Raw genomic sequence first — 18,856 nt, 5'->3', positions numbered from 1 at the left:
CTGCCATGCTCATTCAACTCTTGCTTGAAGACACACACACTCCGAGTTGAATCCTGGATATTAATAAATACTGTTGAACATGTTGAGAATATTTCCAGTGCAGCTCTAGTGTGTGGAAACTGTTGTGTATGTCTTCTGCCTGGACCTATGCATTGACTCCTTGGGTGCTGGACTGCTGTGGCCCTAAAGCTATCTATATGGTCTTGATCATAAGGAGATGTAAAGTGATCTAGCCAGAAATTGTGATGACTAGGAAAGGTATTGGCATCCATTAGAAAAAACGACTCCCAGCTGCAGCTAAGTATATAGCCCAGTTTACACCAACTTTATACACAAACATGACTGAGCTGCTCATGTGTGAGGAAACTCACCTCTCCCCCCCTTTTTGTTTTGTTTTGGGGATGTATGTGGAAACAGTTACTTAGATTTCTAAATAGACTCCAGAAGCCGTGTGTATTCCTAAAACAGACAATGCACAAGAAAGATGTGAAGAGAAACAAGCCACTATTCCACTGTCAACAGAAAGTACTCAGTGATTAATGTTATTTTTTCATAATGCATAACAGCAATCAACAGAGCAAATCAGTGATCACATGAATAACCATGTGGTTCTAAACAGCTGAAAGTTAGTGTTGAGAGCTGGGAAATTCAGGGCCCCTTCTCTTAAGCTGCAACAGAGAACATTTCTCAAAAGGTTGTGTCATGGCTGATGATTGAAAATCTATTACTGGATGGATTGGTCCAGTTGTATGTAGAGGGGTTTTTTGTGGCAGTTGTTTCTAATAATGTGTGTCATTGCCATAGAAAATATCCATGAGTGAGCTAATCTGCATTGAGTCAAGCCATGAAGTCCATAAAATGAGAATTCAGCAGCAAAGGCACCCTTGGTCTGATCTTTACAAACAGGGACACTGCAGTGCAATGCATAAATGCTACACATGTGTTCTCTCCTAGCTTTAATGGGCACAGGAAATCTTGGAAGGACCTCTGATAGCATTGGTACAGTACTGTATTTTCAGCTGGGGAAACAGCACTGAGCTGTGATAAAATATTTAACCCCTGTTTTGAAAACTAGCTGATTCAGTGCCAAAGTTCCTTCTCCATAAAAAAATTCCTTCCAGTAGCACCTTAAAGACCAACGTAAGTTAGTTCTTGGTATAAGCTTTCGTGTGCATGCACACTTCTTCAGATACACTTCTTCAGTGTTTTCCTTCTCCATGATTGACTTCTTGGACATTATTGAACTGTGTGATACCAAACCCTAGTGTTGTACCTAAAGAAACAAAATGATGTATGTTAGATAATTCAGCCATGATTAGAGATACCATTCTCTATAGCATGCACTCTTATGGTCAGTTTGTGTCTGGATTTGCTCATTAGGGCTGAACTGTATCTTAAATAAATCCTCACATTTGCTTGTGTTTTTAAATAAGTGCCATGGGGGGTCAGCCAGGAGAAGAAATTGGTGTAGGTGCAGGAGGTCATTAACTCTTTCTACTCACACTGCAGTTCAGGTGCAAATTATCTAGCCAAAGCTCAAAAAGGAATTGATTCAATAAGGGTAAAAATATGCATTTACTTAAAGCCAAATACATTTCGCGTTCTTGAGAGCTCTTTTTCCAGGGATAACTTAATTTAGAGAGATTAAGAATCTCCTGCAATACTTTGACTGTAGTTGGTATATGAACTTTTTGCTGAAGTATTCGATCTTCTATTTCCAGCAATTCAGTTTCCCTTATAGTAGTCTGGACCAAATAATTGAATTTTAAAAAAATAAGTGTTCACTTAACTGAAATTATAACAATTTCAGTTATAATTAAGGCTGGCGCATTTTCTCTGGATCAAGGACTGGATCATCAAGGGACTGTATGTAGTACGTGTCTCACCTTTCACTCCCAGTGTTATTTCTCCCCCTATAACTGTTGGATTTCAGTTTTCCCTGCTTTATGTTTCTTCCCAGTTTACTGCTTTTGCCTGTTTTGCTGCTAACACCAATCTCTCAAAAGCTGCACATATATTAAAGGGTTATGCTGTTTCTCCATCTCTCAGTGCAATTTTTTTTTAATTCCACTGGGTTTATTATCACTGCTGTCGTTCAGTGAGAGGTGTGGATACTTCTCGGGGGCATTAGGATTGTCTTAACTTGAATTTGGATGATACATAGTATGAAGATGTGTCCCAATTCAGTATTTATCATGGAAGACACAGCAGATACAGTGAGGGGGGGAGTATTTGATCCCCTGCTAAATTTGCCCATTTGCCCTCTGACAAAGAAATGACCTGTCCATAATTTTAATGGTAGGTTTATTGTAGCTGCGAGAGACAGGAAAACAACAGGAAAACCCCCACAAACCCAGAAGACAAAAGTCAGAGATTGATATGCATTATAATGAGTGAAATAAGTATTTGATCCCCTATCAACCAGCCAGATGTCAGGCTACCTGGTATCTTCACTGTATGTAAAAACTGAGATTAGAGGCACCTGCTGTAAGGGAGAGGTCTTACCTGTAATCCCAGCTTGTTACAGTACCTATACAAAAGACACCTGTCGACAGAAGCAAGCAATCCAGCAGATCCCAAAGTAGCCACTATGACCAAAGAGCTGTCAAAGGATGTCAGGGACAAGATTGTAGACCTGCACAAGGCTGGACTGGGCTACAAGACTATTGCCAAGCAGCTTGGTGAGAAGGTAACAACAGTTGGTACAATAATTCGCAAATGGAAGAAACACAAAATAACTGTCAATCTCCCTCGATCTGGAGCTCCATGCAAGATCTCATCTCATGGAGTTGCAATGATCAGAACGATGATGAAGCAGCCCAGAACTACACAGGGGGGGGGGGGACTTGTAATTGATCTCAGGACAGCTGGGACCATAGTCACCATGAAAACAGTTGGTAACACACTACGCCGTGAAGGACTGAGATCTTGCAGAGCCCACAAGGTCGCCTTGCTCAAGAAAGCACATGTACAGGCCCATCTGCAGTTTGCCAATGCACATCTGAATGACCCAGAGGAGAACTAGGTGAAAGTGTTGTGGTCAGATGAGACCAAAATCGAGCTCTTTGGCATCAACTCAACTCGCCATGTTTGGAGGAGGAGGAATGCTGCCTATGACCCCAAGAACACCATCCCCACCATCAAACATGGAGGGGGACATATTATGCTTTGGGGGTGTTTTTCTGCTAAGGGGACAGGACACCTTCACCGCATCGAATGGACGATGGACGGGACCATGTATGAGCACCTCCTTCCCTCAGCCAGGGCATTGAAAATGGGTCAAGGATGGATATTCCATTATGACAGTGACCCAAAACACACGGCCAAGGCAACAAAGGAGTGTCTCAAGAAGAAGCACATTAAGGTCCTGGGGTGGCCTAGCCAGTCTCCAGACCTTAATCCCATCAAAAATCTGTGGAGGAAGCTGAAGGTTCGAGTAGCTACACATCAGCCTCAAAATCTTACTGACTTGGAGAGGATCTGCAAAGAGGAGTGGGACAAAATACCTCCTGAGATGTGTGCAAACCTGGTGGCCACCTACAAGAAACGTCTGACCTCTGTAATTGCCAACAAGGGTTTTGCCACCAAGTACTAAGTCATCTTTTACAAAGGGATTGAATACTTATTTCACTCCTTATAATGCACATCAATCTCTTTTGTCTTCTGGGTTTCTGGGGGTTTTCCTGTTGTTATTCTGTCTCTCACAGCTACAATAAACCTACCATTAAAATTTTGGATTGGTCATTTCTTCGTCAGAGGGCAAACGGGCAAATTTAGCAGGGGATCAAATACTTCCCCCCCCCCTCACTGTAGCTCCACATGCTCAGGTTGTGAGTATTTGTCTGATTTTGGGGGAAGGATATAACTTCCACCCAGGTCAAATAAATAGCTGGTGTTCTGGGGGCAAAGGTGAATGTTTGCTTCCCCTCTGGTCCTTGTATTTACTTGGATCATTGCATGTTAGAACGGACAGCATTTATTTGCTCTGCATCCTGCTTTAACTCCTAGTCTCTGCTGATGAGTCACTGGGCCTGTGAGTTAATTTTTTGAGCGTTGATGAGCTGCTCGTTTTCAGCCGTACAATTTTCTCTCCCTGGTATATTTCTTTACTCTTGGAAATTGATAGGATTAAGAGGGCAGACTTCATGTGCCAGGCTCACAAATGTCTCCTAGCCCTGTTTTTTCAAAAGCTGTGCCCATATATACATATATGGGAAAGACTATGAATAAGGCACCTTTATGTTTGATAAATATAATTTAGGGATTTTTTGGAGGGGAGGTGGGAGAAGGAGTGGTAGGAGTTATACCACCACAAGGACATGATCTTAAACATATATTTTATTATAAGCAGCTACATCCAGTGATGCTGCGTGTAATATTCCATCTGGTGACAGTACGTTGACAGTCTTCAATAATGACTAAAAATAACTTACCATTTTTCTTTGTTAGAGGCACACCAACCAACTGATGAGATTTGACCAGTCTCTCTGGGCATGTTTGGATCTCCCAATATTTTTATTTTCACATCAGAAAGCAGGTGCGGGGCCTCTGAATTTACTCAGAGCTGTAGCACTTGGGGGGGGGGCTGTCTCACACTTTCTTCTAATGCTGTACAGTATACCATTCCCAATCAAAATCATTTCTACAGGGCTAACAGCAGTTTCAGAGATGTTTTTAGATAAGAACAAACGGGTACTGTAAGAAAAGTACTATGCAAAGGTTTTTTTAAAAAAGGTAAAGGACCCCTGGACAGCTAAGTCCAGTCAAAGGCGACTATGGGTTTGCAGCACTCATCTCGCCTTCAGGCCGAGGGAGCTGGCATTTGTCCACAGACAGCTTTCAGGGTCATGTGCCCAGCATGACTAAACCACTTCTGGCACAACGGAACACTGTGATGGAAGCCAGAGCGCACGGAAACGTCTACCTTCCCGCTGCAGTGGTACCTATTAATCTACTTGCACTGGTGTGCTTTCAGACTGCTAGGTTGGCAGGAGCTGGGACAGAGCAACGCAAGCCCAAGAGGTTTAGACCACAGTGCCACCTGCGTCCCTAAAAAGTACTATGCACCCTTCCTCTGGCACCGTTGATCAAATCAAATACAGTACGTTTGTGTGTGCCAATTCAGTTCAGCTTCCCTAAAGGGGGGTGGGGTGGTTGGTTGGTAAAAGACTGAAGATATAACTGGATCTCCTACATAATTAATCTTACATTCTGAGAAGCAGGCAACCATCAAAAAATCTTAGCTATAGGTGAAACCATAGACTCATGGTTTCATATGCTGAAGGAGGAGCTATGTCTGACGGATCCAAAGTGCTGTTTGTGGTCGTGTATTACCAAAGGGATGGAGGGGGCACATGCAGTACTATGTTTAAGGGAGCGGTAGCCTCTAGCTTTGTAGATTGGTATGGTAAACAGCTTTACTTCTGGTTATTGAGGCAGAAATCCTTAATAAATACTTGTAAAGGTTAATGTGTGGTAGAACTGTAACAGTATTAGCTTGATGGCTCAAAACTAGACTAATACCCTTTACAAGTTGGCTTTGAAGGAAACATTGCCATGTGGGGTGCTCCTGTTCAGTGTCCCGGCCAGTCAGCAGTGTCTTTACACAATACGCCATCCCCTCTGGTTTTTAGCACTTCTCTTTCCTTTCCTTCCTGGTCAGCATTGCGTACCCTCTGAGCATGCTCACTATTGGGGGGGTCTGCTTAGGGGATCTGGTTTCTAAATTTATCTAATTTGTTTTTTGTTCCCTCAAGCATTCAGATACATCCCTATTGCCCATGGGTGGTATAATCAAATTGAAATTACCTAGTTAATGCAAGTACCCATGTCATATGCATATGAAAAATAAAAGCCAACAAGAAATTTGCTGAAAATAATCTGAAATGGGACTGGGGGGTTGATTCTTTGTAGAACTTTATTCACTAATTTTAAATTCTTTTCTTAAATCCATTCTTTCTTCCATCATGGAAGCCAGAGTAGCATACATTTAGAGGAGGCGTGCGATGCAACTGCTATGCAGCAGTTTGTGTTGAGATATCTAGCTCTCTGCTACTTGATTTCTAAAAAGCTCTTAGCCATTATTAACATACTCTGATTGTTAGTGCAAATACAACAATATTCTAACTGAAGTCATACTGAGAGCTGCCTTCATCGTCCCCAAGCCTCTTGGGCAGTGCCACTCATGGCTGTTGCCATCCTGGAACAAGGTTTAAGAGCAATGGAGACTGGTCACAGGTCATCAACAACAAACCATAGTATTATATATTACTAGCTTTGTAGTAATATACACTCTGAATTACAGTAGTGCCCCGCAAGACGAATGCCTCGCAAGACGGAAAACTCGCTAGACGAAAGGGTTTTCCGTTTTTTGAGCTGCTTCGCAAGACGAATTTCCCTATGGGCTTGCTTCGCAAGACGAAAAACGAAAACGTCTTGCAAGTTTGTTTCCTTTTTCTTAACACCGTTAATACAGTTGCGACTTGACTTCGAGGAGCAACTCATAGAACGCGGTGTGGTAGCCTTTTTTGAGGTTTTTGAAGACTTTAGTGATTTTTGAAGCTTTTCCAAAACTTCTTTTAAACTTTTAAAACTTTGGGGGGGGGGTTGGATTTTGGGTTGGGGTGTTTGGAATTCAAGGACTTGGTGTTGGGGAGGGGTTTGCAAGAATCTGGAAGCTTGTGGTTTTTTTCCTGCATTTTTATGATTTTCTGTGACCATTGGGCCACTCTGCTGTTTTTTTAAAAAAATTCTGGATTTGAATTTCTGTGTGGTGGGTGGCTGGGGGAACAGTTGAGGAGGGGTTTGCAAGAATCTGGAAGCTTGTGTGGTTTTTTTCTGCATTTTTATGATTTTCTGTGACCATTGGGCCACTCTGCTTTTTAAAAAAAAAAAAAAATCTGGATTTGAATTTCTGTGTGGTGGGTGGCTGGGGGAACAGTTGAGGAGGGGGTTCTTCAGCAAGAAGCAAAGAGTGGAAGAGGAACCTTCTTCGAGTTGTCCCCCAGAGTCTTAGAAAATGTACTGTACACTTTGTTGATTTTCAAATGTTTTTGTCATGTTTAGAAACTTAATTTATTGTTCCTTCAATTTTTGAAATGCTCTTTACAGTATGTGTGACTTTAAAGAGCACTTAATAAACTCTTGTTGTACCAAATTTGGCTTTGTTTGGACTTTTTTTGACCATAGGAACGCATTAATTGAATTTCAATGCATTCCTATGGGATTTCATGCTTCGCAAGACGAAAAATTCGCTAGACGAAAAAACTCGCGGAACGAATTAATTTCGTCTTGCGAGGCACCACTGTATACTGAATTATACTGTAGGAACTGCTGTGGATCTCTTGCCGTTGCATATTTTTTAATAGAACTGTCATAATTACAGGTCTTGATCTGAGTCACCTCAAAGGGGGAGCTGCCTCTGAACATGGGCAGAATGTGTTTTAACATTGATTACAATAATATTCTGCTGCCTGTCTGGAATTGAGGCCTGCCCTCTTAAGTCAGCAGATAGAGTGGATTGTCAGTACGCATTGGAAACCAAAAGTTACTAAACAGCATAGTTACACTTATCTTTCGTTTTGTTTCTCTGCAGTTACCAATTACAATAACGTCGTAGAAACAAATTCTGATTCAGATGATGAAGACAAATTGCACATTGTTGAAGAGGAAAGTATACCAGATGCAGCAGATTGTGATAACAGCGTGCCAGATGATGACTTGCCAAAAGACCATGCAGTATTACCAGAACGCAGTGAAAGAGAAGGAAGTGCAAACAGTTGCTGGGAAGATGAAGGTATGTGTCATCATCAGTGTCTCTACCTAAAAAGACCTTGCAAACATAGCAATATATTAACTTTTTACAAAATTGCACAGCACTGAAATGACTGTATTCTGCATAAAAATGAAAGAAAAGGGAACAGTTGTTGACTGCTAGCTCAAATAACAGTTATTTTTGGTCCTGATTCAGGTAGATCATCTCCCCCACCCTATTTTACCTAGTGCTGATAGAGTTACTGCTTCATACAAGAAGTTACCTGTATGGCAGAGAGAAGAGACTTGTGCCACTCATTCTGCCATGAAAATGAAGTGCCCACACCCATTGACTTGTGAGCTGGGGTTGGGTTAATAGTACCAGTTGTGTTCAGAAGTAGCAGGACTAATCCAGTTTTCAGGGTTTTTTCTGTGGGACAACCAGCCTTATATGACCAACATGCTTTAAGTCTAATTAATGCATAAAGGGGTTAATACCATAGAATAAGCTGTCCTGCCAGGCTTAGCAGCATCACTGCCGCTTACCTTAGGAGGAAATGGGCAATTAAGCTTATCGTTCTCTCTCAGTGTACTTGATGAACTCACCATGTGCAGATGTCTAAGCTGGATGTTCTGGCTTAGCCACATGGCTTTCACAAGCCGCTCTTCAGTTCCTATAACAATAATTTAGGAACTTTCACCATTGTAATTAAGTAAAGTTTTACTTCCTGTGCAACTTTTTGAATGCTATATGGAAAAGCACATGTTGAAGAGTTTGTAAGTAAACAAATGTTTAACTTACCAGACTTTTGGTCTTTTGCTTTGCTGGGAGAAGGGGGAAGTTTTGGAACTCTCAACAGCGTATTTTAAAGGTCTATCTCCACACTTTGCTGCATGTTTTGTGATTTTAAATCTCTGCAGGGCTTCTCTCACCAAAGAGTAAAGGTAAAGGGTAAAGGGACCCCTGACCATTAGGTCCAGTCGTGACCGACTCTGGGGTTGCGGCGCTCATCTCGCTTTATTGGCCAAGGGAGCCGGCGTACAGCATGGGTCATGTGGCCAGCATGACTAAGCCGCTTCTGGCGAACCAGAGCAGCACACGGAAATGCCGTTTACCTTCCCGCTGGAGCGGTACCTATTTATCTACTTGCACTTTGACATGCTTTCGAACTGCTAGGTTGGCAGGAGCAGGGACCGAGCAACGGGAGCTCACCCCGTCGCGGGGATTCGAACCACCGACCTTCTGATCGGCAAGTCCTAGGCTCTGTGGTTTAACCCACAGCGCCACCCACGTCCCCTTACCAAAGAGTACTTGCCCCCAAATCTGGATTTGGGCATTTAGGGAATTCTCCTTTCTATATACCTATTTTTTACTTGCGCCAACACTTTCCTTCTTGTTTTTGAAAACAGGTGTCTGAGCAAAATCTGTCCACAGTTCAGATTTTGGTTGCTTTCAATTAAGTATTACTTCATTCTGCAGTTTCTTTCATTAAAAGCCCTATGTGTCTTTCTGTAGACATTTTTTGGCTTTCATATGCCCCTTATCATGAGTTTAATTTGTCAGGTTGCATGGAATTTTGCTTACATGAAGACGTGTGTAGCCTTAATCACTATTTACTTGGGCTCAAAAGCTTCTTGGTCCTTACCAGTTCACTGGGATGTTGCAGTAGGGCTTTGCTAGATCTTGAGACTCAACTTTTTCTGTTTCCTCAGCTTCTTACTCTGACACCCACCAGTAATGATCAAACATGAGCATTTCTTATGCTCCTAGGCTCTTTGCCTTTATTCCCCACCTAATCAGCCATGGAGTTCTTTTTCAATGGGATGCCAAGTTGCCATAGCCATGGGCATGCTGTGTCTTTTCTGGTTTATGAAATCTCAAATGATTGTCAAAGCTGCGAGTGTTTAGGGGGGGGGGGTCTAAATGCATTTTCTTCTGCATTTAAGTCGTGCTCATGTTGTTCAGATCTTCACTACCTTGTTGATTTTTTCTCCCAGCATAATGAGGTCTTCTTTGGTACTTAAAGAAACGTGAAGGCCAACTATGTTCAAGATCTTTTATCCCTATTATAACAATTTAACTTTTGCAAAGTTAGATATCAATCTCTGTAAGCCTGCTGACCGTTCTGTTTGTTTGCTTCAGCAGTATTGAATTCTGACTTCCACAAACTCCTTCAGATTCCTTTCCTAAATGCTTTTTTCTGTTCCAGCAGAGGAAATGAGCAATTTTTAATTACTTTGCAACAGGAAGACACTCACGTGCCTCTTATGAAGTAACCTTTTTTTGATGATACTACAAAAAGATAGCTAGAGTACATGTTGTCAGTTTCAATTAGTCTGTTACTTCTGTTAGATCTCACTGCAATCTCCCAACTTTACTACCAGAGAATGCCAATCAGAAAAAGTAATATACTCCTAGAATTCTATTCTTGTGATACACTTCTCTGAGCCCATGCCTTTACTCTCTCAGTTTCTCACATCAGCAACCCAGTTGAATAAATTTTGTATCATCTGAAATACTTAAAATATTTGGTGTTACACACGTTTCACCTCTCTTCTGAAGAAACAGGAAAAGCATTAGATCTGAGTACCATAGGTCAAGGCTTTGAAGTTCCTTGAACCACCTACTGCGGAATAAAGCAACAACCCAGTCTCTTGTTATATAACATTTCTCAGTTTTAAGAAATGGACAGCTAGATTGAAGGATTGCAATTTTTCTTTTGCTACTACATATTTCTAGTTTAAATTTTTGAAATCTGGTTTATCTGCAGAAGGGGTAACAGGAGGAAGCATGAGATAGATAGATATCTGAGGCAAACATTTGGTTTGTATATAATAAATTAGCTTAAATCTATCACTTGGGAATAATCTGATGACCTATCTGCACATCTCTGTATTTGTACTTGTGTGAGTAAAGCAATACTTAACTAAAGTCGGCTGCTTGAAAGGTTGCGTGTGCTTCTTAGGTCATCCTCCCATGAAGAAGGTAGAACTTCTTAAATGAAGTAGAGTATACCCAGGAATAATTCACATTCTCCAGGGTCATGTTCACATTTGAATTTAAACCTAATTTTATTTTCAGGGCTAAGTTAGAGCTATTTACAGAGGCATGTTGTGAATTCTTTAGGAGGAATCTTCTAAATGGCATCAGCTGCAAGCCCAAGGTCTTTCCTACAGATCCTAGCACAGTTTTCTAGACACTTTCTAAACTCATGCACAAAGTATAAATAGTGAGCAGTGTCTCACGTAATTGAAGGCCATGCTTTGAGAGCACACATGGAATCTCCTGTGTATGTAGATTCTGTTTTGGCCATCAACTTCCAAATCCACTATCAATATTTTAAGAAAGAAAAATTACAGAAATGAAAGCTGGCCAAAGTTATCAAGGCCCTGATAACATCTAGATGGATAACTTCAGTGCACCATGGTTGCCTTTCAAGATTATTCAAAATATAGCAGCAAGCCTGTTAATTAGTACTGACAGAAGAGAATTAATATATCACTATATTTATTGATTTTGCATTTGCAGCCCACCCTACACCATGTGATCCCAGGGCAAGTTACATATGGCTCAGTACAACAAGCTAACCGTGTAAGACATAAACATTACAAGTCCATAAATTAAACCTAATCAACAGTAGGCAGAAACAGCAATGTAGTTGGATGCCAGGAAAGCATAATGCGGTTTCTGCAGGCTTTTAATGAGGTTTAATAACCCTTGTTCAAATTTTCTGCTTATATTTTTAAAATCGATATGAAACTGTTTTTTAAAATGATCCAAAATCCTTCTAAAATTTGTTCAGATTTTTACCTGATAGTTTGTTTGCTGATATTGGATTGTTGGATTTTGATCTATATTTATATACATATATCTGTCTCTATACAGTTTTATTTATATTGGGAACTCCACCAGAAATTACCTTTGAAAAGTGAGATATAAATAAATACAGTTTGTACCCAGCTAAGTCATATTTAGAGTAGACCCACTGAACCAATAGTCTGAGTATGCCTTGGTTGGATACAGCTTAGCAGTCACTACAGGACTGGTATATAGCAGAATAAGTGATTGGAAAATGCATCATCTGTTTGCTGCTTTTGCTTAGTAGTAACATTGCATAGTACTTTCATTTCTGTACTGTACTTAACTCTTACAAGAACGTTAATCAGGGCTAGTAAATCTATTGATAAACGTTCTGATTACATGTTCTAATTTTATACTATTATGCAACATTTGCCTTTGGTTTTAGGATTCAAACTCCTAAGTTCTTTTTTACTACTATAGTAAATAAACATTGTTCCTTGAATTTGGACATTGGAGAGAGTTTCTAACATGTACTGTTGTTAATAATATGCTCAGAGCATTTTTACACAACATACGTCTAATTTATGTAAAAGAGGCAACCATGATTAAATATGCAGCAGAATGTCTTATCCATGTTCAAATAACATAATTGTCTGGGCTTCCCAAATCTGCAGAGCAAGGGTCCCTTCCAACTGGACTTTTGCAGGAGGCACCAGAAATGGTACCTTTTGCAATAGCCTGGTGTGAGAGAGTGGCTAGAAAGACTTATGAATTCCAGCTCGTTGCTGTAGTCTGTTTGCTTTCTGTTGTGTAACTGAAAATTTCTGCTCACCTTGGTGCTGGTGTCTGAGGGTGTGCATTTTTCCAATGGCTGTTTTAAGCAAATGAGGGTTTCTGGATTATGTAAAGTTCTAAAGCTTCTCTTCTTGTCCTATTTTAGCTAGTAAAGAAGCAAAGGAAATCCTGGGGCCTGAAGCTCAAGCAGATGAATCTGGATGTACAGGTATTTGTCACCAAATTCCTTCATTTGTGTTTGTGGTACTTAGCATATCACTGAGGTTTACATAACAGTGCGTGTTCTTGAGGAAGGCTATTATTCGTCTTTCTCTGCCACCCCTCAGCCTTTTGGTCTGTCTGTCTGCATATGAAGCCTGAAGTATGGCTAGCGAAGATGACTGGCTTAGACTCCCATTAGAGCCGTTTTGAGGTGTTGCTAGTAAATTATGCAAAGCAATCCCTTCCACTGACTGCAGTGCCTCTGCAGCCTCTTAGCTGCTTTTTGGTTCAGGGAACAAGAGCAATGGATGAACAATTTACTTCTGGTCTGTTGCAAGATCACAACAGAGCATTATGATGGGTCCCAGCTGAGGTAATACTATTAGCCATAATACCTTAATATTACATTTTATGCTTAACAATGTATGTAAAATTAGCTTATATATAATGAGCCACAATATGCCAAGGATGCTTTATTTACTGTAGTTGCCTTATTTTAATTGTATGGAAAATAATGATTCTTCGCATGGGGTTTTAAATTGGCACTATATCCTAACTCTGGGTGAGCGACGTACACCTCTGTAGGGCGTGTTGTCTCCCATAATTATTATTCATACTGCAAGCTCTTGTTAATATTCTGGGGCTATAGAGATGTATTTGAAAATGCAATTACCGAAGTGTTAAAAGGATAAAAAAATAAGGAAGTAAGCAAAAAGAAACAGAAATTTCTCTACCACAGTACAAACTCCTACACATGCTGTACTTCCCATACTTAGCTATGAAAAGGAAGTGCTGCATGCATGAATATACATTTTGTACTGTGATGCCAAAGAGTGCCTTTTAAATAGACTCTATACAGGTAATTGGAGCTGCTAGATTGTTGCTGTTTCTTCTTCCAGTGCTCTAAACTGAGGATTTCAAAGATTGAAAAAGTGAGGTTAGCCATTTTTGAAAAGGCAAGGGGTGTGTGTGTATGCAACATGTCTTTTTAGCATCTTTCATGGGTGTGTTTGTTTTTTACAGTTTTGTTTCTCTTCCTGCTTTTTCAAAGAAGAGTTTAAAAATAAACCATCCAGTAGCAGCAATATTTAAAATTAACAATACACCCAGCAGTCAGAAATAAAATCAACATTCTACAGGCCTGGCAGAACAAAAAACTATTTACCATTGTTCTAACAGTCCTTATGGATTGTATCTTGCAGGCTTTCTTTCAGAAGGGAGTTTTATAAGCAGTGTGCCAGGACAGAAAAAAAAACATGGGCCTAATCTCGGGTGGAGAGGGCCCATGGAGAAAGAGGTAGTCCTCTTTTAGATCAGGAGGCATATGGCGTAAGACTTGCCAAATTAGCTCAGGTTGCAGAGTGTGGAGGTTTATATGCAAATCACATAATAATATCATGAACTCCAGTTTGCGAGTTGCATGAACTATTTCTACACTGCTAAGGCCTTCTCTCCTATAACTGAGTTACAAAGATTTGTATAGGAGCTGGAGGCCTGCGTTAAAGGGAAGGTAAGCAGGGAATGAGATACCAAGGATGTAGTGATGAGTGAAAGACTAGGGGCTTTCCTCTGGCATGTCAGGATTTTTCTGTGTTCTCATGAAAAATCCCAAGAGTTCAGAAAGTTGTCACCAAACCACCACCAGTTACTACGTTCCTGCAAGTTTCAAAGCTATTGCCGCCATCCCGGTAACATGCTTTCTCCCCTTACCTTGCCGTTGGCAGTGGTTTGGAAGCAGTGGCATCACGGGAAGCAAAAGGGAGCCCTTTTCCCCCAGGATCCCTCCATCATTTTCAGCCGCACAGACTTAAGACATTCTATGGCTAGGACCATGGCTAGTTCCCTTCAAGAACTCCTATATGGCATTGTAGCTCTCTTCAAGAGCTGCTGCAGCTACCATGATGCTGCTTCAAGCCTTGGCAGTATTTTAAATGGAGTGACCAAAAAGGGAGAAATAAAGAGTTATTTGTTCCAGCATGCAGACTTTGGCCCAGACTTTTATATCATTGTCCGCATGTTTTCAAGCTTCTCTCCATAGTTATGAAGGCTGTGACATGTCTCTCCTTTAAAAATGAAAGCCGAATTCTAATATCTGTTACTGAAATTCTCTCATTCTTCACAAATTGTCTTTTACTTGTAGTAAAAGAAGATGAATGTGATTCTGATGCAGAAAATGAACAAAATCATGACCCTAATGTTGAAGAATTTCTGCAACAAGACGATACAGCAGTTATCTACCCTGAAGCACCTGAGGAGGATCAAAGACAAGGAACACCAGAAGCCAGTGGGCAGGATGAAAATGGTTAATATTACTTCTGTTTTCTGTAATTTGGAAAATGGTGTTATTGGAAGCAAGCGCTGTATACATTGGCTTCCATTTTGAACTAAAAAGTATGAATGATGGCATTTCCACAGAAAAAAACCATAGACTTTAAAATGCAGTCAAAATCCAAAATATAACCTTTGTGTTAAAATTTTATTTATCATTAGGATATCCTGTGTGTTTCTCATATTCTCCATATATTAATACTCTTATAATTCAAATCTGATTTACTTCCTAGTCATTAGGGTTAAGCACATAGATTCTTTCTTCTAAGTCCATGTGCTAAATGCCACTGTAACTGACACATATTTACAGGGGCAGGACTGGTCCTCTCAGTCGTTAGTGTTGAAATGTTTGTTTAGTGCCAGTCTTGTGCAGGGTGTAAGAAACTGCATGGTTTCAATAGGGAGCATGGACTTAAAAGCAGTGGTAGAAAGAGTAACGGTTGCATAGGGCAGAATAAGGTGGAAGTGGCCCTACAAGTCGATGCTGGTGAGAAGGATCTTTACTGAAAAGTAGGAATTGAAAGAGCAATGCCCAATGTGGAAAATAGAACAGCCTCTCCCATCTGCACTTCCTCTTTCCCCCTTTTTCATGTCCTCCTTAAGACCAAATCATATGCAATACCAGAGAACCTTTACTTTTTTCTTTTAATGCAGCCACATGGAGGCATCCAAAGTTAATCAGAGTGTGGCACTGGGAGGGAGTGTTTCCCCACACCATTTTCTTGACTGAACTAGCTCCTGTGGAGCTCATTTTTTAAGAAACAAAACACACACACTCTGCAGCAGCTTCAGGGAGTTAAAGTTATGAGGGAGGGTAACCCCTGTATTTAAAAAGGGCAGGCAGAAGACGAGCCCTAATCACCGCACTGAACACGCACACACACAAATCCACCCATCCCAAACATCCACCAAGGAAAAAGCAAAACACACACCCTGATCCTCCAAACTTACAAGTAAGTGGTAGGGTCCCCCTTCTTTTTCTTTCCTGAAAGCGTTTCTGCTGGTGTCTGCAAACTGAAGCATGGGCTCTTCCTTTTCTATGAAAATGTGTCTGGCTCTACCTAGGGCTCTGGGGCATTTTGAGGAAAAGGAAGGGAAGGGCATTGGGCAGGTGGAGGCCTGCTCTTCTCTGTCTAGCACATTGGAAGGTTCGGAGGGGCTCAGCCACCATGTAGGATGTCTGGAGGCATGGTGATGCCCAAGGTGACTGTACTGGGTACTCCAGGGCTAAGTACTTCCTCAAATGCCACTGTTCTGATCAGAATCAGAGCTCCCTGTCCCCATGGCTTCTTTTAAGGGCTGGGAACTGGGGAAGTCAAGTAATCTGATCTCAGATTTCCACCATGTCTGATTGTATACCTGTGGATAAGGTCCTTGCCAAACTATACTTTACGGTGTCTAGTATATGGGTCATTCCATATCAAGTGATCCAACTTTTTTTACCTCATGTCATCCAGTTTTCTTAATATTTTGTACACTTGTTGAATGATCAAAACTAAGTTTAAATAGAAATTTTTAATTTTTTCATCTCATCCTGTTTTTGAGTTCAATTTTTTGAAATTTCAAACCCTCATAAGTCAAAAATGGGATGAGATGAAAAATTAAAAATTTAGATTTAAATTTAGTTTTGATCATTCAACAAGGGCACACAATATTAAGAAAATTGGATGACATGAGGTAAAAAAGCTGGATCACTTGATATGGAATGAACCATATATTAAATGCTTTTGAAATTTTATGTGATGGTAATTTACAGCAGTAAATTCCAAATTAATAGGAAGTGCCTTTTTATGGCACTCCATAAAAGAACCTTAGTATTAACCACTGTGAAATGTCTTCAAAATAAAGCTACTTTTTAAAGGGTTGGCTAGCTTTACTAGTATTAGTAGCCAGTTTTGTATTCTTTTATAAAGAAATTAGAAGTGTTTGGTAAAACCCTCACAAAGTTATTGTGAGTTAGCCCTGATCAAAATATGAAAACAAACAGTTGAAGAGCTATGGTGAGTGACTTGGAAGCTTTTAGTCAGTTTTAAAGGGAACTCAGAGTGCTCCTATACCCATGTACCTGGTAGTAAGCATCACTAAAGTAATTAGGACTTCTGACTGGATATGTACAAAATGGCATTTGTGCTATAGTAGGGTATGTGTCAGTGTGGGTGTAGAATTTCCTTTCCCATTGCTATTGGGTCATTCCACCATTCATCAAGGCTATCCTAAGACATTCAGAACTTGTTAGATATCTATTTACAATTTATATCCTTAAAGTAAGAGTCAGGGCAGTGCAAGCAGGCATCCACCTACACAACAGGGCTTTTCCCTCCCCCTGTGCTCTTCAGGTTGGGGTGTTTGTTGAACTGGAGGGAGGGGAGAAAAACCAAGAGTCCCATTGTGCAAGTGGATTTTCAGGTGGACAGTTTTGGATGTTGCCCTAAATGTACTGATTCATTTGTTTATACACTATGCTGCAATAATTAGCCCCCTAAAATGTTTCCTTATTCTTCTTCAGGCACGCCAGATGCATTTTCCCAGCTGCTTACATGCCCTTACTGTGATAGAGGGTACAAACGCTTTACCTCTCTGAAAGAACACATTAAATATCGCCATGAAAAAAATGAAGATAACTTTAGTTGCTCCTTATGCAGTTACACGTTTGCATATAGAACACAACTTGAACGCCATATGACATCACATAAATCAGGAAGAGATCAAGTAAGTGATAAAGTTCATGTCCAATGCACTGTTTGAAACTTAAACGATTTTGGTATTGTGTTCATTTGAGTATACTTGCATATACAAGTGTGTTTAGAGTATACTTGCCTTGATATATGTTCAACAATGTGCTATTAGAATAACAGGAGCAATGTGATGTTGTGCTCTTTGATAGTTCTATCAGTGTCAAAATTTCAGCTTGCCCAATGGGACGGTCTCCTCTTCTGCCCCTATGCACTGTTGTAGTGTTTCTCCATATCCCCAGAGCCAACTGGGGAGCAACGCAAAGGAAGGAAAGCAGGGAGTCTTGTTGCCCTATAGCAGGACCCATTGCACTGGCTCCCGTTAACACACCTACTTAGCTGAATCCAGACTATAACAGCTTTTAGCAAAGCATGTTTACCAGGGCGTTTTGTTTTGGCTGCATGACTGGGCTAAGATGATTTGATTAGAATCCTTAGGTGAAAATAACACTAGTACCTTACGTTTATTTTCTCTTGCTCATTTCTGGATTCTGTTGCTGAACAAAAGCCTCAGGGCTTCGTATAGAGAATTATCGGCATACTAGTCACAAAGAACAAGAGCGGGCAGGTGATGTGATAACTTTTGTTAAACCAAGTTCTGTAGGGGAAAGGTGTTGATAGTTACAGAAGGGAAAGGCTTACAGAAATATCTCCACTAATAAAGCTGTGAAATGATACCACCCGTGATGTAGAGCAGTGAAGCACGTTGTAAAACTAAAATCATGAGAGATGAGTAACCTGGGGCCATCGCTGCTCCTGACACCATGCAGATGCCACTACAGCAATTGCACGAGTGATTGCAGATTGTGGTATAGATATCACACCTCAGAGATGTTCTGGCAGGCAGCCAATATACAAACAATACACAGTGTCTTGCAAATAATATGGTCAGCCGCCAACACCTGGTCAACATAAAACAGATAATATTTTTTATTTATTAAAAGATGAATATCTGTTTTTCTTTGCAACCCCCACCCTCCCAAGGCTACTGTGCTGCATTCTAACATTTCTACTGGACATTCCCCCTCTTAAGACTAATGGTTTAGGGCAACCGCATAATGTGTTTAAGAAAAACAGTAACTTGTGGCAAGAAAATTCAAACTTTGTGGCAGAATACTGTCAGCTGCCCTGTGATCCTCAGATGAATGGCGGTAAATATTTAGTAAATTAAATAGATAGATAAATAAATAAACTACTCATTTTTATTGGTTCAGTGTGGTTTGTTCTACATTTGGAAGCAACCAAA

At 40.5% G+C, this 18,856-nt stretch overlaps 1 protein-coding gene across 3 annotated transcripts in view; it reads left to right on the top strand.

Annotated features, from left to right (window-relative positions):
- ZEB1 (zinc finger E-box binding homeobox 1) overlaps nt 1-18,856 on the top strand; it is an 86,206-nt gene that overhangs the window by 44,898 nt on the left and 22,452 nt on the right. For all 3 annotated transcript variants that reach the window (XM_083466674.1, XM_083466675.1, XM_083466676.1), the window contains exons 2-5: nt 7,595-7,795; nt 12,495-12,557; nt 14,691-14,852; nt 17,385-17,587. In XM_083466674.1, the coding sequence (XP_083322800.1) occupies nt 7,595-7,795; nt 12,495-12,557; nt 14,691-14,852; nt 17,385-17,587 (629 nt within the window). The remainder of the gene's footprint in view (nt 1-7,594; nt 7,796-12,494; nt 12,558-14,690; nt 14,853-17,384; nt 17,588-18,856) is intronic.

This window comes from Podarcis liolepis (assembly GCF_965112155.1).
Source record: "Podarcis liolepis genome assembly, chromosome: 12".
NCBI classification, from domain to species: domain Eukaryota; kingdom Metazoa; phylum Chordata; class Lepidosauria; order Squamata; family Lacertidae; genus Podarcis; species Podarcis liolepis.
This window is presented reverse-complemented; position numbering and strand designations above follow the sequence as displayed.